Source organism: Rosa chinensis, chromosome 7, assembly GCF_002994745.2.
Source record: "Rosa chinensis cultivar Old Blush chromosome 7, RchiOBHm-V2, whole genome shotgun sequence".
In the NCBI taxonomy this organism is placed as follows: Eukaryota; Viridiplantae; Streptophyta; class Magnoliopsida; order Rosales; family Rosaceae; genus Rosa; species Rosa chinensis.
In genome coordinates, this window is record NC_037094.1 from 37,621,205 (window position 1) to 37,645,705 (window position 24,501).

Sequence of the window (24,501 nt, forward strand, 5' to 3'; positions counted from 1 at the left end):
TTTATTAAATGGGTTAAGCGGGTTGGAAATGGGTAACTGTTTAATAAATAGATTGAGTTTGAGTTTAAATTTCTGACATGATTATTAAATGAGTTGGGTTTGGGTTTGTCTCTTGTGACATGACAAATATCTTAACCCGACATGAACCATTGACTCTACGGGGCGTCGGGGTGAAGATGGGAAGGTTTTTGATTGATTTTAATTTGTCATCCATTGAAATTTGTTCTTCACCATGCTCAAGGTGGATTGCTTCTACATAATACCTAGGCTCTCAAGTCATTTAGATTTAAAAGATGGGAGAGTCTTCGGTACACAGCGTGAAGATACACGCACTTTTGAGATTGGACAATTTTGAGTGAAAAATAACGGACCCCACATATGTACAACTGAGATTACTTAATTAGTGTATGTGCATTTGCACCGCCGTGTATAAAAGAATTTTCGTTAAAAGATGGTACATTATTTAATGGACCAACTTACAAACTTCCCAACGAACCAAATTTCAAAAGAAAAGTGATTACATGGACAAAGAGGACAAGACGAGAGCAAAGAAAGAAAGAAAAATCCAGGTATTTCATAAATGATAGGTTCCAAAGTAAAAATTTCACCGCATCCAAATAGATAGCGCAAGTCCACTGAGGGACTTGCAGCTGCTTCCATTGGTCTTTTGTTGCCCCAACAGTGACTGTCCCAGGCCACTACCCAGGTCAAGATTCTGACCCAAAGTGACCCAGGCCTCTGGCGTGGCTGAAGACAAAAACAAGACACGTAAGGGCAAGTCCACCGATAACAGTATTGCCATGGCCCCAAACTTTAAATCTTCAAAATGTAATCCAAAGTAGTTACACTAGCATGTAGAGCACGAAGAGTAGATCAACTTTTGTATCTCCTGCACCACAAACCGTCGCCGGAGCCGTCAGACTCGCCGCGTCACGTACTTTATTATTGGACCCTTCGGTGTCTTTCTCAAAACCTTGGCTTCTTAAACTAAATCCATGGCTTCTCAATGAAAGCATCAATCTGGAAATCATATTTCTGATAGATCAATTGGCAATCCAGGATATGTATGGTTTTGAGGCTTTGCCCACAGCCAAAACTGCTGAACTTGCAGTGCTACGCCAAACTCCTTGGCAGCCTCCTCCTGTGGATAAAATCAATTTATGAAGAATAAAGAGAACAGTACTAAATAAGGAGAACAGTACTCCTTGCAACTAGGAAAATGTTTTGAAACAATCTTATATTCAGACTAGCATCAGAGTAGGTATTGTAGTCATCAATCATTATAACTTTCAACTTGGCTGATATTCCTCTGTCATTAACTCATTATGCTAAAAAATTTTGATTGAATTACCACCATATATGTGATAATGCAAAACAAAAATCCCCTTTTTAATGTTTCCTTTACTTCTGCAGATTCATCTGCAAGTAAAACTTTTCCCTTCAGATGCTTCTGCAGAGGAATTCACAGATGTTATGATTGTTATCACTAAACACATATGTTTCCCAAACTACCTTTGCTTGTAAGAAAAAGCAACCTACAATAAGGAGCGGGCTAACCTATAATTCAGTCACTATTTAAAATTAGTTTCAAGAAAACCAATTGTAGACACAACAAATGTAAACCTACAGTCGACCTATCATTCCCGTAATTTATTGGTAAAAATGCAAGTTTTTTGCTTATATGCTAACTAGCATCACATGTTTATCACTGTTGAATGACATTAATTTCTATATTTTCACTACCCCTGATTGTCCCCAGTAAAAAATATATGTTTCTGCCTGTGTAGAATCCTTACAAGCAATTTACCATATGCAAATTTAGTTCACACAATTGAAACAATACTACATTCCCGACATATTTCTCAAAATCTCAAAGCACAATCCATGGAGTTTATATAGCATCATAATAATGAAGTAAACACTAACTGATTCCAAATTTCTCAACAGAGTAAATAAACTCTGACCTGTGTTAATTCTATCTTGCTGGAAACACCTCATGGTGCTCAAATTTGGGACCAATTTCAGCTATATTCAATTCATCCACCTGCAAATTCTGTTCCATTACACCCACAAGTAAAGAAGTTACAGTCAGCAACGATGGAGTTGGCAAGAAATAGTATACTTACATCATGCAAGTTAAGCTTTGATACTTAGAAAACAACCAAAATACACATCAAGGTCAACAAGCATAAAAGCTGCTTATAACTCTTTTTTTCGTCCATTTTTAAATATTTATTCATATTAGACAGAAGTATTCTCTTGGATATAATTGTATCTTTACTACTACCAATCACTTGTGTGCATGGATACGTGAAAATGGCTTCGTATCCCGTACCGATAAGGGATACGGGTGCGATACGGCTGGAATACGCGTATCCTTTTCTAGCTCAACCCCAGTGCTCTGCGTCTGATCTGATGGGTTGTGATAATATCATCTAAATCGTCCACCATGGTGATAGAGAGAGATGAAGGGACACACACTGAGACAGAGTTTTGTGGGGTTGGTTTTTTCTTCTTCTTTTTTTTTTTTTTTGGGAGAATGGTTTTTTTGTCTTTTTATTATAATTACTATTTTATTTTATTTTTTTGTTTCTTAACTTTCTTTACACGGAGAGAACAAGAACGACGCCGTCTTAGTCCTTCTTTTAATTTTCGGGGTTCACAGAATAAAAAAAATCTGGCTGTCACTAGTCCCACTCTTTCTTCGCTGCGGCACTGGGAGTCTCTAGTCTCTTGACTCTTGGAATTCTGCAGTGCAGGGTAGGTTTTCAGATTTGATCAATCCCACAGAGTCCTACTTCATTACACACATACACACACACAACCCACCCTTTCGCTGTTTGGTTTAGATTTGGGGTGTGTTTCTGCTCTTGCTCTTTCTATTTTGTGAAGCACTAATTTTACTATTAGGCTTCGTGTTTGGATAAGGAATTATATGACATTTTACTGGGTTCACTGCTCCCAATTTTGATTTTGTCTATGAGCTATGAGCTATCATCTTAACTTCGTCATCGTCTTCATCACTCAGAACTAACACCAATCGTGTTGGGTTGAAGGATTTCACGAACCCACTGTTCTCCTCTCTCTCTCTCAGATTTGATCGCAAGCAAATTGGGTTTTGGAAAATTGAAGCAGAATCTTCGAATCGAGGTAAAATCTGAATCTTTTTTAATATTTTTTTTATCCTTAAGCAAGTAAATGAGATTGAGTAAATTTATCCCTTACCCAAACACTACCTTAGAGTTTGTTTCATGTACTACTTTAGATACACATGAGTTGGGATTCAGGTAGTTCAAACCTAGGGGTATTGTGTTTAAAGTCTTAGAAGGGTCAGGTTTAGGATTATCATCTGTTGGAAAGGTGTTGTGATTAACGAGCTAGGAACTTTTTGTCTTGTTTATTGCTTTCCACCAATATTTTCATCTTCTACTGTTATGCAGGTCTCCTTCATAATGCACACAGCTTTTTCTGTGGTTTTAATATTTGGATTGAATCTAAATTATGCATCAAAAGTTGTTTTTTGGTACTACAAGATTAATAGTACGTGTGATATGATGAATTGGTGATTTATTTACTTCTCTGTGTAATGACAATTCGCTGCAGTGTCATAACGGAAATCAATGAAAAATAACACTTGGAAGATGTGATTTGAGACCATTTGTACAGTCATTCATGAATCTTACCCCTAATCACAATTACAGTATGAATAAGTTGACAGATAATCAATGAAACAATTTTTCTCATGCCCCGTCTGGCAGGTGAACATGTAAGGATTATGTCTTTTGAATTGTGTGTCTTGGGATTTGTTAACTATATCTGGTGCTCCACACTATTTTTCCTGTTTACTGCATAAATTGCATGCCCTAATCTTATCTCTCATATTCAAATGCCAAATCTTCAATCTGAGTTCCTAATACCCTGTCTCTGTCTCTCCTTAGGGTGATTGTTTGCTAATTGAATTCCGTTTGTTCTTGAAACATCCCAAAGGGTCTCAACTTCAGTTAAGAGGCCAAGGTTCACTGTAAATTAAACTCGAAGTCTCTTAAATTCCCATAAGAACATGGAAGGATTCGAAGAATGGAAGAAACAGGCAGAGCAATGGTCATCTCAAGCATTGCAACAATGGAAGAAACAGGCAGAGCCATTATGGTCTCAAGCACATGAGTACATTCAGCAGGTTCCGCCTACTCAGATCTATGCTGCTCTTGCCATCTTGCTAGTAACCTCAGTTTTACTCTTATTAGGTATTTGTCCACGTAACTTTGTTATCTTATTTTTCTAGTACTTCCAAGATTGATATTTATTCGTTATACCTTTTGTGATGTAGGTAGGTTGTTGAAACGGCAAAAAGCTAATACCATATTGCTGAGTGGGCTTAGCGGGAGTGGAAAGACTATTCTTTTCTATCAAGTAAGCACAGACCTTACCGGCTATTGTTCTTCTTAAACATATTGTATAGGTCCATATTAGACTCACCAGTTGTTTGAATTTTCTAAACCGCTAATGCCATTTTGTTTTTTGGTCGCTAATGCCATGTGTAGCCCATGATAAGTAATGCAAACAAAATGTATTTAAGTTATTTGGCTTTCTTGTTATTTTGGTTGGGTGAATTAAGAAAGTTAAAAAGATTCTCCAAGCTTTTTACTAATTGGTTGTCATATGGGCACCAGTCTTGTCTTATTTCTCATCTTCAATGTTTGCCCTTTGCTTATATATCTTATATTTCAGCCTTTTATATTTTTATCATCTTGTCAAGTCAAGTTTCATGCCTGTTTTCAGTAAGATGCTTTTTATTATCTGAAAAATAAGCAATATCTGGGTAAAAAGTTTCAATGACTTTTTTATTAACTTATGTGTGTGTGTGTGTGTTTTTTTTTTCCCCTTCTATTCTGGCTTTCTTAAACTATTCATTGAAAAATGTTGATTTGATGTTTCTGACATGATTGGGTTCATGTTCCAGCTTCGGGATGGGTCTGCTCACCAAGGTACTGTGACATCAATGGAACCAAATGAGGGAACTTTTGTGCTCAATTCTGAAAAATCAAAGGTGACATATAAATTCATCATGTGCTTATATGTATCCTTTTCAGATCTAACTTATCTAGTCACTTTAGTTCTGTGTAAAGCATCACTACCTTCTATGCCTTCTTAAGAAACATTCATTCCTTCGGTTTTTGATGTTGTTTTTGTAATCGACTTTGCGGACTTTAACATGTTCTATGCTTTTGTTTGTCTTCTCCTGACAGAATGGAAAGTTAAAGCCTGTGCATCTTGTTGATGTTCCTGGACATTCTCGTCTCAGACCCAAACTAGATGAGTTCCTGCCTCAAGCAGCTGGTATAGTTTTTGTGGTGGATGCTTTGGAATTCTTACCAAACTTGCGTGCTGTTTCAGAGTAAAATTTCCCTACTTCCCATCTGAGCTATATTTAGATACTTTAAAAGTGACTATTTCTCTTGCCTTATTTTGGCACCTATTTTACCATGATTAAGTGTGCCAGCCTGATTGTGCAACTAGCAAGTGATGAAAAATTCTTGCTACTTTAATTGCAACAGGTACCTGTACGATCTTTTGACCAAGGCAAGTGTGGTGAAGAAGAAAATTCCCATTCTTATTCTCTGCAACAAGACAGACAAAGTAACAGCACATAGCAAGGAGTTCATTCGCAAACAATTGGAGAAGGAAATGTAAGATTTGAATTCTTATAAAAAAAAAAAAAATTAAGCACTGTTACCTTTTGTGTGATAACATATTGTAATTTTATGGAAAGTTTTTGAGAATGACTTGATGGGATATGGTTAGTTAAGTACTTATGCACTTACCACTTGATGTTTTATCACTGTTCAATTTTTGAGTAGAGATGTGTGCTTTCATATTTTGGAGAAAGATATTTCTTCTGATAATAGCAGTGTCTTCATTTATGTGGTTTTCTATTTATGATCCTTGGCGTGTCCAATTCAAGATTTTGCATTGAATTTTGCTTTGTTTATTTCTTTCAAGTCATCAATTCCTCCTGGCTCACTGTAGACTGCTCTGTGGATATATCATTATTCTGTTTATGAATTATATGTTTATTTAATTATACATTGTTGCCTGATATTTTTGTCTCCTAACATTTTTCAGTGACAAATTACGGGCATCAAGAAGTGCAATATCAACAGCTGATATTGCAAATGACTTTACTCTTGGAGTACTTGGTGAACCATTTTCATTCACTCAGTGTCAGAACAAAGTTACAGTTGCAGAAGCTGCGGGTATTATAGGCGAGGTAGCTGAGGTGGAACGGTTCATCAGGGACCATGTAAAGTCTTAGGATGTTTGATTGGATTTCATGAATTTGTGGTGGTTCTGCTCTGATAGAGTTAGACGGTCTGAATATGGTGGTTCGATCATTGAAAATCCTCAAAAAAGATGCCTGAAACCAATTAACTTTTCAAGGAAGGATTTTAGAGGAAAACGGAAGAGACACTAATCCATGTTTGTGTTGTAGTGGGCGACTGAATATGATACCAAGAACAGCTTGTGGTGGGTTTTATTACTTGCATTTTAATTCGAGAAGTCTTATTACTTGCATTGTTACTGGGTTTGCGATGATACGTTCGTCAAAAACATCCTTGCAGACGAAATGTCCAACTAGGAAATCTCATGAGAACTAGTGGAGACTAATTCAATGCGGCTGCGTAGTCGAGTGGCACTGTTTCTACCGAGTAATTGAGAATGAGATATATATGCATTGGTCCTCTACCTCTAGGCGTGCGTTCCTGGTCGTCTCATTCATGTCACTTTCCACATTTGGATGCCGATTTGCAAAGGAGGCTACAATGTTGACCTTCTTTGTATGTTTGACTATGCAATTTTCACATGTTATGTTATTGGTTTGATGTCCATAGAGGCTGGATCACAAAGTCCAGAATAAATGGATGGAGAAAATGAATAATTGGCACAAGTCAGAAGTCTCCCCTTTGATCACTTCCATCACGTCTAGAAAGTTGGTTCTATGTAGGTACGTCCCCACCACTAATTTCGAGCTCTTAACAGTAGCCCATCTATTCCTTCATAAATATTCCACTATAAATAACCAACCAACGCTCCACCTTAATTCATCTGCAATATCCGATCACCCCTCTTCTTCATTCTACCCAGCTCTTGGCTACCACACAAATCAACATGGGTTCACCTGCTTTCTTTTGTGCAATACCGAAAAACTTACGGAAGCAGCAGCAGCTTGTCATTGTGGCAGGAATAGCTCTGGTGCTAGTCCTATGTGTAAGTGTAGTTGAGGGTCAAAATTGTGGTTGTGCTGCGGACCTGTGCTGCAGCCGATACGGCTACTGTGGCACCGGCGACGACTACTGCGGGACGGGATGCCAAGCGGGGCCTTGCAAAACGGCGCCTCTACCTCCCAGTACCAGTGATGTTCCGGTGGCCGACATCGTGACCCCGACATTCTTCAACGGGATAATTGATCAAGCGGAAGCAAGCTGTGCCGGAAAGGACTTCTATTCTCGGGCTACGTTCCTTGATGCTCTCGAGTTGTTTGATCAGTTTGGTAAGATTGGTTCCCTTGATGATTCTAAACGGGAGATCGCCGCCTTCTTTGCCCACGTCACCCATGAGACTGGACGTAAGTCATTTTTCTCTTATTCTTTTTTCTAAATTCAGAAAGAAAGGTACGTACGTGGTGAATTAACATAGCAATATGTATGGTGGTGGTTCAGATTTTTGCTACATAGAAGAGATAGACGGAGCATCAAAAGACTACTGCGACGAGACTAACACGGAATATCCATGCAATCCGAACAAAGGTTATTACGGCCGGGGACCCATCCAACTATCGTGGAACTTCAATTACGGTCCGGCCGGAGAAAGTATTGGGTTCGACGGACTAAATTCCCCTGAAAGCGTGGCTAATGACCCACTCATTGCTTTTCAGACTGCATTGTGGTTTTGGATGAAAAATGTTCGCCCGGTCATTGTTGAAGGGTTCGGGGAAACTATCCGAGCCATTAATGGTGCGCTTGAATGCGATGGTGGAAACCCTACTACTGTACAGAAACGCGTCGACTACTACATTGATTATTGTAACCAACTTGGTGTTGCCCCCGGTGACAACCTTACTTGCTAGCTACTTAATATGGTAGTTAGTTTAGTAGTAGCTAGCTAGGGCCATATATAACATGAAAAATAATAATAAACTGCATGAATAATACAATCTAAATTACAAATACTTTTTATTAGTGTGCATATTTTTCTATTTTCTATAATGGTGTGAAGAGAAAAAGCGGGGAGAGGGAAAATCATCAATTAAAAGTTGAAGTTCTGCCGAGATAGAGAGTGACATCAAGCCAAGCTCCAAGGGAGAAGCTTAGGTATCCACCACGCCCATGCTATTCTTGTCCTCTTTGGCAGTGAATACAAGCTTGTTTCAAATAAAAGGGAGGCCGTTTTGTTGAGTTTCAAGCTATTGGAAATATGGATGGTCGTTCATGAACGGCCGAGCTTCATTGTGACCACCTCTACTGCATTAAGACAAATATATATGGTCGTTCATAAACGGACGGGGTCTTGCAATCCTGGTTGCTGCGGATTCCAGCATTGGAACATAGGGTCATGAGTGGCCGAGTTCCAATCACATTCATTCTCCACATTCACCCTCTTTGAAAATCAGAAATACCAGCCACAACTAAAGAGCTTCCTAGTCTTCTGTCTTCCATCCACCATAAACCACCACTTCCGAAACAAACCATACCAAGTACCAATCACATCGCAAAATGATAGAAGCCTCACCCTTGATTGTTGTCTTCGTTTCTTCTATGTAACCTGCAAACTAAGGGAAGTCAGAGAAACTTAAAGCAAAGCTAAGGACACAAAAGAAGATTTTCTCTGAGACTCTAGACTCGCTTTGTCAACAGAGATGATCGAGGTGCCCTTTTGCTAAATGAACACAAAGGCAGCGGTGGAGAAGCAATTAAGCCTGCGTTCAAAGGACAGAAAGCCTTAACACCAGTTAAAGAGAACTTTTTATTTGGAGCGGTGGTCTGAATAACAAAAAAAAATAAAAAAAATGACGAGATGTGACGAGCTTAATTGTTTACTTGAAGCAGCAGTGGTGTACATATGGTAAACAAAACAAAGTAATGGAGGCAAAGCTTAATTGAATAACTAGAACAAGAATTCAAATTTGGTTGAGATGGTGCTGTACGTGTTAAGCAAGAAGATAAAGTCAACAAAAATTGAAAAGCCTCTGTCAGCAAGAATTCTAATTAATCAAGGCCCCGTCAAGAAGGGATAACAAAGTTCAAGAAATGAGGAGTTCCAGGGTTTAACCCTGCGCTGAAGACAACGGATGCAGAACCAAATGTTGAAGCAGAAAAACTCCTCCTATGGAGAATACAGTGACGTGTTCCCTTCTTCAAATGTACTAAGGATGTCGATCTCCATCTCTTACTTTGGTCTCTAATTCCAACCGATAACCATCGAATTTGCTAGGTCATTGATTATATTGAGAGCTGGAGGTCAGAAATATAACTGGGCTTGATGACTGGGCCTGGTTTAAGCCCGAAGAAAAAATATGGGTGTCCAGATCACTATATGTTTACTGGAGCCCTTTTACCACAAAAATTTGGGTCTATTTGAACTTCCCGAATATGAGGTCTATTTCAAATCTCAGACCCAACTAGAAGGTCGGCATGATGGGTGCCCAAATCAAATCAACAGAAACTCTACCATATTGGGGTGTCCCCATGAAAAAATATTTGTTTGACAGATTCAAAATATATACATCCGTTTAAACCTAAAATTGGTACAAAACCACAAATTCTTCTGAACTACAATGGTTTGATCCCTTTACAGGGTATGTAGCCAATCTAGCGAGCGACTCACTAGATGCAACCACAATTTCAAATTGAATCCCTGACTTCACCAGTCAAATTCACCCACAAGTTCAAATCGAATCCTTGACTTTTCCAGTCAAATTCATCCAATCCAAATCCCTGACTCCGCTAGCCAAATTCACCCAAACACCACACATCCAAATAGAATCCCTGACTCCACCAATCAAATTTGACCAATCCCAAACTAAATCATTAACTCCTGTCAAATTCTTCCAACACAAAATTCAAGGGCTCTAAACCCTCACAAATTTCCCAAACACAAATCCGAATTAAATGGGTCATCTACCTATTTAAATCCCAAATGTCAGAACTACATGTTGTTTGATCCCGCAAGGGTATGTAGGCAATCTAGAACCACATTAATCTAGATGCAATTGCATCCAAAATACTATTCCTATTCCAAAAGAAATACCTTCCAATGAGTCATTCACTCATTGAAACTCTTGAACTACAAGTGACTTGATCCCTTTCCAAGGGTACGTAGGCAACCTATTCAAATATCTGGGTATAGCCACAAAACAAACAAACACACATCCCTACAATTGGTTTCTTCATAAATGAAATCAAAGGGTGTTCCCCTTTAATAAAGTACTGTAATTAAGAGACACATTCTGTCTTGAATGGATCAAACCTGAAATCATGAAAACCTATTCACTAAATGAATACAAGCGAAATTATATTGGCTGACATTTTCATTCTATGTGTTCAATTTTACTCAACATAATTTTTTGGCACGCTCGGTGGGACACATTCTCCTTTTCATCTCCATTTATGATAAAACTAATCATATATGTGACTTCTTTGCCTCAGGATACAAGAGGGCACCACAAGTGACAATGACCTTCCAAGAGCTCAAAGCTACTAAGTCAAAGGCTGGACATGCAAGATGAGCTAATCATCATGGTTCATTCATCATCGATCAAGCTCTAATCACAAGCGACTTCCCAAAGTTCAACCATGCACCCGTCACAATTCAGATAAATGATCAGTTCTATTCTAATCAGCTTAGTCGTTATACCATATGAGGTTCCAACAAGGCCTGAAGCCCGGTCCCTCAAGTCTCCGCAACAAGTGCACCTGTAATCGATGATAGTTAATATAGCTTCCAAACTTAAGATAGCTAAGTTCACTTCAACATCTAATGAGTCATTTGACCAAGAGAAAAAAGTGGTTAAGGTACACCATCGCCAAAGTCAAACAGTGGTCAACAAAACAACTTTTAAAACTAGCAAGTCCAAGCAACGAGTTATGAGACTCCCATCTTATATACCAATAGGGGCATTCCAACCACATAAATCACAGGGGTCATTGCTAGCTAATGTACCGCAATAGGCATTCTCGGATTCTTCAATAGAATCAAGACTCATTACTTTCTAGTCACCAGTCCCAGCTTTGCGAGTCCATATCTGCAACTCTCCACCTCTCTCATATCTCTCAAGTACCTTTCTCCTGCTACTACAATCTTAATCTTTTTCACATCTAATTGTGTTTGTTTGCTTGTTGGGAGGGGTATGATCTTAATTTTTTGCATATGCATTATGCTTTCATCATGTTGTCAATGCTGGAATCGGCTTATTATTAGGAAGAAAGGGAGAGCTGCACCACGTGAATGTACAGAACCCTTTCATTTTACACTTTAGAACAGTACGTCATGGCAGGGAATTTGACCAACACTTACAACTTTGGTTTTGGCCACTTTTTTATTCATGCGAATTGGGGGTTTCTGTTTGTTAAAGTTTCAGGTTTTGCCAAACCGGTGTTCATGTTAGGATTTGGTTGAACGATCATTAGGAGTCCTTGTTTAAGTCAAGTTGTTAGGGCTTATTTGTTCCAGTCAAAATAACTCCTATTTATTAGGAGAAGTTTGTTTAATGTTGTTTAATGCTGTTAGGGTTTGTTAGCGTTTAACTATTCTCTAGTTACTCTACCATGATCTCAGGAATGTTGAGAAGTGTGCTGCATTATTGCTTCCTGTACTTGTAATGGCTTTATAAGCCAATTTGCTTTCATTCAATAAACAAGAATCATTCACCATACTTGGGAATTCTATTGTGTGTGCTTTGGTTTTTCAACAATCTAGTATCAGAGCTCCTTATTAGGGCCTAATTGTGAGAGAAGAAGAGTGTGAAAGAAAGTTAGAGAAAGAGAGAAACACGAGAGGGAGTGAATAAGGAATGACTTCAGAGAGCAATTCTATTCAGCCGACCATTCCCAAGTTTAACGGCCATTATGATCATTGGTCGATGTTAATGGAGAACTTCCTTCGATCGAAGGAATACTGGAGCCTAGTTGATGGAGGAATTATGGTGGTAGAAATGGTGTGGTGCCAACAGAAACTCAGAAAAAGACAATGGAGGAACAAAGGCTAAAGGACCTCAAGGTAAAAAATTATCCATTCCAAGCAATCAGTCGTACCATTATGGAGACAATATTCAACAAAGACACCTCTAAGAACATCTGGGATTCTATGAAACAGAAGTACCAAGAGAGCATGAGAGTCAAAAGGGCACAACTCCAGGCTTTGAGGAAAGAATTCGAAGTGCTCCAGATGAGAGAAGGAGAAAATGTAGATGATTACTTCGCTCGCATGCTTACAATTGCTAATAAAATGAAGGCTCATGGAGACAAGATGGAGCAAGTTGTCACTACTAGAATTATGCTCATAGACATCACGACAATTAAATCGGTGAGAAATACACGCGATGTAAAACAATGTCATTAACATCGATTCCTCAAAAACCAATTTATATGCATATAACTGACATCGTTTTTTACTGTTGACCGATGTCTATATTTTGATTCTAAAATTTTCAAAAACGCGGAAACACTAAGTTAAAAAATTTCAGGAACGCGGGGAACAAAATTTTCATTCCCCACACTTAATATTTTTCCAACTCACTTTCTCTCCTCTTATTCCCCGAACCCTAGCCCTCTCCTCCTTCCTCTCCCACTCTCTTTCCATGGCCACCACCGCTTCCCTCTCCTCCGCTCACTCCCGCTATTATCTCTCTCTCTCTCTCTCTCTCTCTCTCTCTCTCATTAACCTCCTCTGCCCCCTTGCCGGCGCCATCACCTCCATGAGCAAGCTCTCTCTCTCTCTCAGATCTCAGATCTCGGAAGACTGAAAGAAGGCAAAGAACCCTTCAGTTTCAGTTCTCAGTTACCGACATTCAGAAACCAGGATGGGATCTGGTGCTGGAAGTTTCCTTAAAAACTTCAATGTTCTTGCTGGGTATCAACTGCTATTACCCACTTTACCAAAACCTTTTTTTTTTCTTCTTCTTTTTTTGGTTATGTAATCTGATTTGGGGGTTTGTTTCTTGCAGGCCTGTGGTTAGTTTGGTTTAGCCACTGTAAGTTTTGGTTCAAAGATTATAGCTTTCTGAATTCTGATCCTTTATTTTTTCTTATGCATTGTTCTGTGTTCATGTTAAATCCTCTGTAATCTGGTTAACTGATTCTGGGTTGTTGTGTAGGTGTGCCTCAATTCGGGTTATAGAGACCAAATCACCAACTGATGATCGCCAATGGCTTACGTATTGGATTTTCTACTTTATGATTACACTCTTTGAGCTCACTTTTGCCAAACTTATTGAGTGGTAAGTTTTTTCTTTGTTTTTCTTTTATTGTTCGATTTATTTCATTGATTTGTAAGCTGAATCCAGTTGATGTGCTCTATATGGGTAGCATAAGACAATGGGGGTAGCATAAGACAATGGTTCATTGAATTTTAGTGTAAGATGCATAAAGAGGGATGCTTGTGGCTCATCTGTCATAGAAACTGAGAAAACAACTCTGTTTGCAGATCATAATACGTACCTAATTGGAGATGATGAGCACTGCTACAGTGACAATCATGTGTCAAACATTGAAGGTGGTTGCTATGCTAAGTGCATTGATTTGTCAAAAGACAAGCAACCAGATATTTGGAATTCTATCAAATTTGAGACTGGTAAAAAGATGATACTATGGACCATTGTTCTTTAAAAAGATGAATTCTTGATATCTGACCTACAAGATTATTAAAACCAAACCTCACAGATCAATATAGATGGGTCGTGTTATTACCTTTTTATGTATGTAGAGTGCAGCTTTCTTCTAAAGCCTGAATTCTTTGTCTGACATTTCCATTTACTTTATTGTGCAGGCCAAATAAAGGAGGTCCTTCTAAGCTACACTCAAAGTTCATTTGATTAACCCTTCAGTCAAGGTTTAGTTACTTTCTATTTATTTTCGTTGTTAATTTAGTTATATCTCTGCATTTACCTTTTATGGTTTGTGTGTGAATTTCATTGTTGTTTTCTTTTTTCAGATCTGACCTTAAAATAAAAAGGTTTCTGTTGTTTCCTGTTGTTGATTTGTTTTCAGTTTTGAAATATTATTTCCTTAATGATTGGATTCAAGTTAATCTGGGATTTAGAGGTTGATCTATGGGTTTGAAATAGAGTTGATGTTGGTCATAGCTACAGAAAACAGCTTATGAGATATTATTGTATAGGAATTTGTATATGATGTGAAAAAAAAAATTCAACTATAAAAATCTATACTCGGTTTTAAACTTGGGAGAACTACAAACTTCCTTCTGCCATGAAATTACAGTGGAGATTACAGGTTAATGTGAAATGCAATTTTTATATTTCTATTGAGTTCACTCTGCACGTGAAGGGATTGCTGACATTTTATATTATGTACAGCAAGTATTACCTCTAAAACTGTGTTGATTGTTGTATTTGGAAGATTCAAGGGCAAGAGAACTGTCTTCTTGAAGTATTTGTTTTTCTCTTTCTTAACTGAATGAGAAATTCTTTTTGCTTTTAGTAACCAAGTACTGCCTTTTGTGTTCATGTCCACTGGCATTGCTGCTTGATTTTGTTTTGGGACAGTATGTTACAAAATGTGCAGTTATAGGTTTAGGATTTTAGTGTTTTTATTTAGAAAGACTTACAGAAGTGGTCAGTTTAATCAAATATAGGCCATTTCAAAAAGAAAAGGGTTTGCTATGTAGTAGCAGCAAAATCTTATTGAACATAGTTTTCAATATAATAGGATTTTTCTAATGCAAACTAACTTAAGAGTAAATCATCAATTTCATGTTCAAAATAAAAAGTGCTAAATGACCAATATAAACACAGCGGGGAAGAGTAATCTAGCTGCTAGAACTTCTGCTGTGGATTGAAATATGGGTTGAAATATAAAGGGATTCAAGCTAGGCTTTTCAGTTTCATTGCGATGGTTGTACAGTTTAACTCATGTGGGTGGGTTGGTTAGAGTATGTTTTGAAAGATGATTATTTTCTAATGCAGGTTCTGTTGTGTGTCTTGGACTGTTTGGCTTTGGTCAAAGGAGTTTTGTGATAAGCAAATTATAATTTGAAAACAGGTGAGAACATTGCTCTATTTGTCATTTTTGTATATCAATTATAATCGTTAAGTAATTTTTTTTATTTCTTTTGATTGACTAATAGTATTAGGTAGGAACATGACTTGCAGGGTCTTCAAAGTTTGTTAACATAAATTGGTATTTAGCTTTCTGTCAGTTTCTAAGGTCAAGTTAAAACTTTTAACAATATGATATAATGGTTTAAGTTTCATAAATTAATTTTTTCAGTTGTCTTTATTGAATTTTACCCTTTGATAATATATTAAGAATGCAGCAACAGTCATAGCAGTAATCGAATTGAAATTCAACTCTCAAATGTTCTTGTTCTTTGTCTGAATAATTTTCTCTTTTCTTCTTTAGTATATATTCTTTGAAAAAATAGTTACATGATCTTTTGGAGTAAAACAGAGCCAGCTAAGCCCTTAACACAATTAATAGAACTTTGTTTTAAAGTTGGAGAAAACTTCAGGAAGCTTGAAGTTAACTGATTGCATGTCATCAAAATAATTGAGAATCATAATTAGGATCTAAGTCAACAAGTCCAATCTTTGATAACATCTAATTAACAGCAACCATAAAGGCCATACATAGTAAAGATTCAGTATTTTATAAAGAAACTCACGTAGCATAGCAGCCTAGATCCACTTATCATTGGTGTGTGCCACATAATTAGTATTTTATCTCATAATGAGTCAATTAATGAAAGCTATGGCAGCTTGTAGGTGGTATATATGACTATTTAGAAATAATTGAAGGAAGTTTCATTGTGATCTGCTATTGGGTTTCTGAAACAAGTTGAATAATTCAAGACACAGAATGAATTAGAGGTTTCAGGCTAGGGTTTATGAAAAGAGATTAATAGCCAATCATGAGGTTGCTGTTTATAGCAGAAAAGCATCATTGGTAACCTTTCTTTCCTACATGAATACTTTTTAAAAATTGATTTGTTTTTGGTTGTATGGCATGCAAGGTATGTGGTTTGTTACATAGCATGGTGAAGTCTGGAAATAAAGACAAGAGTTATGGATAATTCAAATGGAAATTACTAATCACTTGATTTTCAACTATATGTAATCATGTATCCCAGTTTCTTCATTTTTCTTTTTAAATAAGAAATCAAATTTCTCATGAACAAATGGACTATCATTAATTTAAGTAGGGGACTTAGCTCCTTATTCTCTTTACATCTTTTGAAGCTAAAACAAGGCTGGTCTCCTTCTCATCTAAACTGTGGATCGAGTTGGAATTGCGATGGGAGAAATAGATTCTTCCTTTTGGTTGGTGTTGGCCTTGTCCGAGAAATTCTTTAAGATCGTAATTACGTTGGGGTTGAAGAATAGGGGAATTGATTAAGGTCTATCTATGCTGGCATTTTTTCCAATTTAATGGAGTTTGTCTGTCTTTAATTGAGGGTTTAGTACTTTACAACTACTACAAAAAGGTCATCAGACGACGGTGGATTTGTGTTGTGTAATGACCAAGCTCACCGTGGTCTAAGTGAGTGTTGTGTGATTGAAAAATCAGACAACAGTGATTTCACCGTTGTGTGATAATAGTTTTCTCAACAGAAATGCCTATTTCCGTTGTGTGAGTTCTGCGCAGCATGTGCCTGGCATGGCATGCACGGCGATGCCTCGGCACATTCAGACAACAGAAGATGAAATTTTGCCGTTGTCTGAGATTCATAACACACAACAGGTATGACTTATTTTTTGTTGTCTGAGATTCATAACACACAACGGATATAACTCATTATTTGTTGTCTGAGACTAATAACAGACAACGGATATAACTTAATATTTGTTGTCTGAGGTAAGTAACACACAACTGAAGTAAAATTATCTCCCTTGTCTGTTAATTACTTAGACAACAGTGATCATTTTGTTTCTGTTGTGTGTTATGAATCTCACACAACAGAATTTTGTTTTCTTTTGTTGTTGGTTGTTAGTTCACACAACAACTATATTTCGTTATCAGTTGTGTGAATATTGTAATCAATTGGGTACCAACCAGTGATTGTTGTAGGAGAAGCCTCAATTTTGAACTCTTTTATCATCATACAACACATGGTTTTGCATTAAAGAGTTGCATGACTGAATATCAGATAGTAATTAACACATAAACAGTACTCTAATCCATATCATTCAATCACCATTTTTCAAACATCCATACATTGAAGATAGATAATGTACCAAACAAGAAATCATTCCTAACTACCTATACATGAAACAAAAGCTGATATAATATCTTTTCGCTTCAACGAAGTTTCCTTTTGAAGAAGAACAAGGGCAGTCACAAGAGACTTGGCATTTGGCCTCTCACGAGGTTCATACTGCAAACACCATAATGCTAACCGCACCGGCTCAATTCCTGGGATCACTCTTTCTGCCAGAGAAAAGATATTAACATTCAGATCAACTAAAAAGTTTCACCTCAATCAAGAAATGTGTTCAAAACTCATCCATACAAATTGTACATAATTGTAGCACATCTACAAGTGCATAATTGTACACACAATAAACTCGAGTATGATTTGAAATGGTGGTCACAATTTGAAAATGACTTGGAGAAAAGGCTATAATCAATTGACAGCCGTCCAACTATATCTACTTCCCTTGTTTACCAGATCAAGCATCAATCCAATATGACTACAAAGAATCTCAAACATCATAGAACAACTGTGAAAAAACAGAAAGGACAAAACTATTACTACAAACATTGACAGAAAGGAATCATATATATCATGAAACAGCAGCCCACCATCATTCACATGCATAAAGCAGTATAATTTCAAAAGATCAGAAGGTGGCAATCAAGAAAAAGATAACTATTACTACAAACATTGACAAAATTATTGCTAGAGGTATGGTGATGAGAAATTTTAAATATTAGTCAAACTTTGCCCATAATCAGAGGCTCATGGTTCTGATGAGATTACTTGCAAAATTACACAACTAGTTCGCAGAAAAAGAACAAAGACTATCCTTGCAGTTATACTACTAGTAAATGTAAGTTTTATGAGGATAAGGATGAGAAGATAATATGTTATCTTCTCATTTGCAATGGCTGGATTACGTACCATCACTACTACAAAAATTGAATCAGACGACGCCTCTCAGACGACGCATTATAGTTTTCCGTCGTCTGATTGATTTTTATTTTTTTGGACGTTGTTTTTAAAAAATCCGTTGTCTGATATGGAATTATGAATTAGTTCAGAAGACGTATAAGGATAGAACCGTTGTATGACTCTAAAAAAATTAAGCGCCAAGTTTTCCACCATGTCATGTGGTGCCGAACCGCATCTCAAACCCCAAATTTTCCCCAACATGTATTAATCATACGACGATAAACAATAAAACTGTGGTCTACTTAAAATTTTCGACAGAAAGGAGGGAGATTTCCCTCCACAATTTTTCTCCAACTCCCCATGGAGGGAAGTCCAATTAATAGGAGACAACCCCTAAATTTAAATTGCTACATTCAGACCGCGTTCTTACACAAATCTGTTGTGTGAGTCCTTGTCCAAATTGATAGGGCCTCACAAATCTGGCTGAAACCCTAACACTTGGAGCAAAAAACATAACAAAAATAGCAAAATCTCTCGACAGCTAGTGCCTCGCTCTATTTTGACTCGTCTCACTATCGATAGATCCCCAGAAACAAAACCCTCTCTTGGTCGCCTCACTCTCGAACGACCCAAACCAAAACCAGAATCCTTACTTTCCCAAACCCTCATTCTTCTCTCTATCTCGACAGACCCAAACCAAAACGAAAATCCTCACTCTCTAGCCAAAACCTCACTCTCCCAAACCCTCATTCTTCTCTCTAACCAATCTCATCTCTCTGCGAATGGGATTGAGCCGATTCCCTTGGAGCGAAGCATTGTTGGCCAGTTTAGCCTCTCCGACTGGTTCCCGTCGCACCGAGCTGCAGGCCGAGACTGAGTTGTTTCTTTTTCCCGTCGCACCCAGCTGGGAGACCGAATTGCAGGTATCAAAATCATTTCTTTCTGTTGATTCTCTTCTATTCTGTAACTGGGTTCCGATTATTGCGTCTTGTTTTCACTTGGGTCCTCTCAAGTTTTGATCTTTTTGTTGTAATTATGATGGGGTTTTCTGGAATGGAGAAGGTAAAGTCAACCCAAGACAGAAATTGGTATCTGGAATACCCGGCCAATTGATGAAAATAGAATAGAATAGATTCTTTCTACTGTTTGATTGTGGGTCTGTTGTGTGCTTGATTTTAATTAGTTAGATATGATGGATGTTGTTGTTCTTGATTCTTTCTGTTAATGTTTATATAATTATTAATATTTCTGTTGATCATATTCAGTTTGGATTGATGTTTGGAAGCTCATTTCTTTGTTCATCTTTTGTATTTGATATCAGATATGCCTGCAAATGACTGGTTTAGCTGCAATAGTGGAGCATCTATGGGTAAGTTGGTTTACATCCTGATGAATATTCCTCATTGCCTATTTGATTGTGAGCCTTTCAATTTTGATCCTCTAGGGTATTCAACAGTTGTTCTTGTGCTATACTGCTCACGTATTTGTTTATATGTTGGGCAACCTGAAATTAAACACTAAGTTTCCATTAGTAAGATGTAGAGGGGGTCTATTATTGGATATTGAATATCTTTTATGATATTTTTGCTGGGTTTGTGTCTATTTTGGTTATGGATTTTGTTGGGATTGTTGCTGTTTTCATTAATTTCAAGTGTTTGTTCTGTTTCCAAAGGTGAATGTCAATCTGCTCTTTGGGACCAATCTCATGATACAGATGAATGCGAATCTGCTCTTGAAGCCCGGTATCAAATAGGGTCATGTAAGTAAGCATTACTTGCTCCTTAAGAACTCAATACTTATAGCTGTTGTTTCTGGATGCTCTTACCAATGCAAGGAGCACAATTGCTACTGTCAAGCTCACCACCAACTGCAAGACTTGTTATCTATTCTGCCTTTGATAGTCAGGGACATGGCAGACAACTAGTTAGTGCTTTAGTATCTGTTTCAGCAAAAGAAAGTTTGGAGCCACAAGCTTTAGGGATTAAGTTCTAGGGATTCAGTTCTATGACTCTCCCAACAGGTTTCTGTTCTTGAAAATGTGTATTGGAAGCAACTTGGAATTATTGCTATTGAGTGGCTCATAATACTCAGGTAGCTTAATTAATAACTTTCTTATTTTCAACATTTTATGTGATGATAAGCTGGATTCAATTCTATTCAAATTCAAAGTTGAATTAGTTTGGAAGACACATTCAATCAATCTTACTCGATCTTTCTGTTGAGAATACCTATTGAAGATATATTTTTTTGGTAATTAAGAACTATTACATATGTAGGTGTCAAGTGCCACAGCCACCTTCATCATGACATTCTCTTCATCCATGTCAGTGGTAGAATACTACCTCCTGAAACGATTTCCGATTCCCTATGGTAACTATCCTGGCCTTTTGACCATGTTTTTGTTAATGCATTGATGAATAATATAATGTTTTGAATACAACTTTATGTTTTCAATATAATATATATATATATATATATATATATATATATATATATAAGAGCATTTATAAAGTTCAAGACTTGGAAAATGATGTCTGATGACATTTCTAAAACAATTATTTTTTTGCTGAGTGCGCTCCAACTTTTTTGATCTTTGTGCAATGATTTGGTTTACAATTATCTTAGTGGTACAATACCAGCAAAATGGGGTTCAATGCAGTTAACTTCAATTTGAGCTCTCTCAGTTTTGTTGATCATATACTTTGAGTTGATTGTTCTTGTTCTACCCATTAATTAGAAGGCCTGTGCAGCTCTCTTCTTGTAAATCACTTATTAGGGGAGATTCCAATGGAGCTGGAAAATATTACCACTCTCACATACCTGTGAGTTTTATGATTTTTCTCAGTTATTGATCTTGTAGATTGGGTCGTCTACTGTCATCATCTGTTTCTAGTATCAACAATGTTTCTTTTGTTTTGAAATAATCAGGAGTCTTGAAGCAAATCAAATCTCTGGAGTTGTTCCTCCTCAGCTTGGGAGTTTAATCGACTTGGAAGGTTTGCAAGGAACATTTTTCTTTCTGGGGGACTTTGAGTCTTGACTTTTCAATACTTCGTTACCATTGTGGAATGATGAATGATAATTAAAAGTTGTTGTTGCTTTTGTATTGTAATTTCAGGATATTGTCCTCCAATTATTTGATTGGAAACATACCAGAGACATTCGCTGGGCTAAGAAATCTAATAGACTTGTAAGTTTTTTCTGCATTCGAATTGCTTTTCTTATAATGTGCAAAAGTGGTTTACATGCCAAAATAAGTAGGCTCACATCAAGGAGCTTGAGGAAGAAGTGAAGCCTTTAAAGAATCTGTCTCACATCAAGGAGCTTGAGGAAGAAGTGAAGCCTTTAAAGAATCTGTCTCATCCATACATTGTTGTGAGTATAGGACCACCTTGTATCTATTTCAGCTCTTGAGTTTATCACTTTTCTGACTTTGTACTTCCTTTGGTTCTCTTAAAGATATCTGCGTACAGTGAGGGAGGAGGAAACATTGTTGTCGAGGTTTTGCACTCTCCTCCAGATAAATCTATCTGGTCAGGTACTTTAACTGATGGATGGTTATACATTACTTAATTTGAATCTTCTTTCAGCATGAGTCTTGATGTTATTTGGTTAGATGGTTGTTGAAGGAAAGAGATATGACATTGATTATGATTTTTTGTATATATTGCCACACAAGAATGAGATTTTTGGGGACTGTTTTCGCAAAGTGAAATTATTTCACCACTGCTCAGGTACAATTTTAATCGACCAATCATGTCTTTCATTTACTCAGATATATTGTTAGACAATTCATTTTAGTACTTGTGATTCATATGAGTTAGTAGAGGACAGAAGTTTACATAGTCGCTGATGGAGTACTTTTCTGGAAATGCATAATTTACATTAAAGTCTGTGCATTGTTTGCAGGACAAATGGGAAACTTTGGTTCCCACAGCACAAATCTCTTCTCGGCAAAGAAGGGAAGAGCCTGTTCCCCAAGTGCTTTTGGATAGAGTATTATTGGCTGCCCATTCTTACTGGTGCCAACACCAGGCTAAGCAAGATGGCAAGCACTAGGCTTGTGTCCCAAGGATCACAGAGAGTGCCTCGACTTGTAGACATCGAGCTGCAAGGTACTCGTCATTGTATGATGTAGAAAATAGCAAAAGTTGACAAATACAGAGAAAGAAGACAAATGTACAAATGACCCTCCTAAATTTGTGATATTTGGGAATACTCCCTATTTGATATCAATTTACTCAATTCATTTTACATATGGTGGGATTTGAATTTAATTTAATTTTTATATATTTTGTAACTATTAGACAACAAGAATAAATGAAAAGCATTGTCCAACATGTTATAGCATAAAGACAAAAGCTCAATGTGTCTCTTCATACCACATTTTTTGTCTAAAGAACTCTCGAATGTATACAATAGTCACGATGGCTACAAAATAAAAACTGTCGTCTGAATAAAAGTCACACAACGGTTATAAAATAAATCGACGTTTTAATTGCAATCACACAACGGTTGCGAAAGCTGCCCGTTGTCTGAATAACAGTCACACAAAGTTAATGCTGTCGACATGCTGCCGAGCCCTTCACACGACGGTTCCCTACAATCGACCTTCATCAGACGGCGCCTCGATATACGACGGTTTGCCTCTATATCAGACGACGGTTTTTAGCCGTCGTCTAATTCAATTTTTGTAGTAGTGCATATACACACAACCATGGCACAGATGAAAAAGATTCTCGAGTATATGTTCATAGCTTTCACTAGTCTTAAGATTGGTAGCACCTGGCATCCCTTCCCTATAGCATGATAAGCCAAAAGTCAAGTTCAATTACAATAAGCAACCAATAACGCACACTTGAGAAACTCCTAAGATAGAACAATGCAAGTACAGATAGATAAAAGGCTTCCTCCATTCTTATATGTTGTGGATTATATCAAACTATATGCATAGTTCTATCAAAAGACATGGGCTCATCTGAGGATAATAACAATAAAGAAACTGTTGGTTGCTTAAGAATGATAGAATCAATTTCCTCAGACAGTTCCATACAAGGTATCCATCGATGCCTTGAATTTCCCCGATGGCAGCTTTCCATTTAGTTGATTATTAACTTTTAACCACAAGCCGGCTACAAACCACAAGCCAAAATTCAACAAAGCTAAATACAGCTGCCCATTTATTGGCGTACCAGTTCCATCAACGCCTCCAGGCCCTCATGGTTAAATATGCTTAATTTGGTCGATGAAACTCTAGGAATTAAGAATATTCTCTTAAAAAGATAATTAGTACGCATGATTACTTTGGGAAATAAAAAATAAAATAGATCAGAGGAGCCTATGGCCTTTTGTTACCCTTAATTTGTTGTTTTGTTGCTGCTATTTGTTGTTTTGTTGTGTCCTGTATCCATAGAAGCAAAGTCTGGACCTTGTCATTATCCACGTGTTGGATCTACAGCAAGCACAAGGAGAATATTATGATAAAAAAAAAATTAAAGTAATAGATAGACAAAAATGAAACAAAACATGACAACAGATAGTGCCACCAAACATTTGAACAACATTTGTGGAAATCAAATACACCAGAATCTCTAACATAAAAAATTAAAAAAGAACACAGATAGAAAGAGAATGAGCAGACCCAACATAAAATAAGAAAAATGAATGATTAGAAATACCAATGAAACCACACAATAAACTCGGCAGCAACAGAGAGAAAAATTAATACAAAATAGAAACAGTCATTAGATTTTGCAAGTATCAGATTTTAGTTTGTTTTTCCTAATGCCAAGTTCTTTGGGTGGATCTTCATCAATCAACATGAAGGACTCCTAACATTAGAGGATGAAGTATATATTCCAAGAGCACCAAATCAAAAAAAAAAAAAAAAAAAAAAAAATCTTCATTATTTCTAAGCAAACACATACAAGTATCACCCATCATCCTATATAAAGAAGGCTAACTTCTGTTAATAAATTGAAACACATCACTGGATTAGGTTTAATTCCATGAAATTCATAGCCTCTACATGCCGTACAAAAAAGAATCTAAAAGATACTAATGTGCAGTGAGATTTCTAAGTAAGAGGTTACCTTTCTGGTCACTAGTTGCTTTCCAAAGTCCACCCATTTATTCTTTGCAGCCTGGGCGCAAGCTTTT

The 24,501-nt window shown here is 37.1% G+C and overlaps 2 protein-coding genes across 5 annotated transcripts; both read left to right on the forward strand.

Moving 5' to 3' along the window:
• Positions 1-2,628: 2,628 nt before the first annotated feature.
• LOC112177170 (signal recognition particle receptor subunit beta) lies at positions 2,629-6,573 on the forward strand. Of its 4 annotated transcripts, none has more exons than XM_024315394.2 (8): positions 2,629-2,760; positions 3,057-3,150; positions 3,939-4,244; positions 4,328-4,410; positions 4,961-5,047; positions 5,247-5,395; positions 5,556-5,687; positions 6,124-6,573. In XM_024315394.2, exons 3-8 carry the CDS (start codon positions 4,061-4,063, stop codon positions 6,311-6,313), a joined length of 825 nt encoding a protein of 274 aa, XP_024171162.1. In that variant the 5' UTR covers positions 2,629-2,760; positions 3,057-3,150; positions 3,939-4,060; the 3' UTR covers positions 6,314-6,573. The 4 variants fall into 4 exon arrangements, with proteins under 4 accessions (XP_024171162.1, XP_024171167.1, XP_024171161.1 ...); XM_024315399.2 differs by having other exon boundaries at positions 3,988-4,244; XM_024315393.2 differs by having other exon boundaries at positions 2,644-2,760; positions 3,029-3,150.
• On the forward strand, positions 6,384-8,227 carry LOC112177169 (endochitinase EP3). Its single transcript, XM_024315392.2, has 3 exons — positions 6,384-6,525; positions 6,621-7,624; positions 7,719-8,227. The coding sequence occupies exons 2-3, from the start codon at positions 7,168-7,170 to the stop codon at positions 8,123-8,125; spliced, it is 864 nt and encodes a 287-aa protein (XP_024171160.1). The 5' UTR covers positions 6,384-6,525; positions 6,621-7,167; the 3' UTR covers positions 8,126-8,227.
• Positions 8,228-24,501: the final 16,274 nt, after the last annotated feature.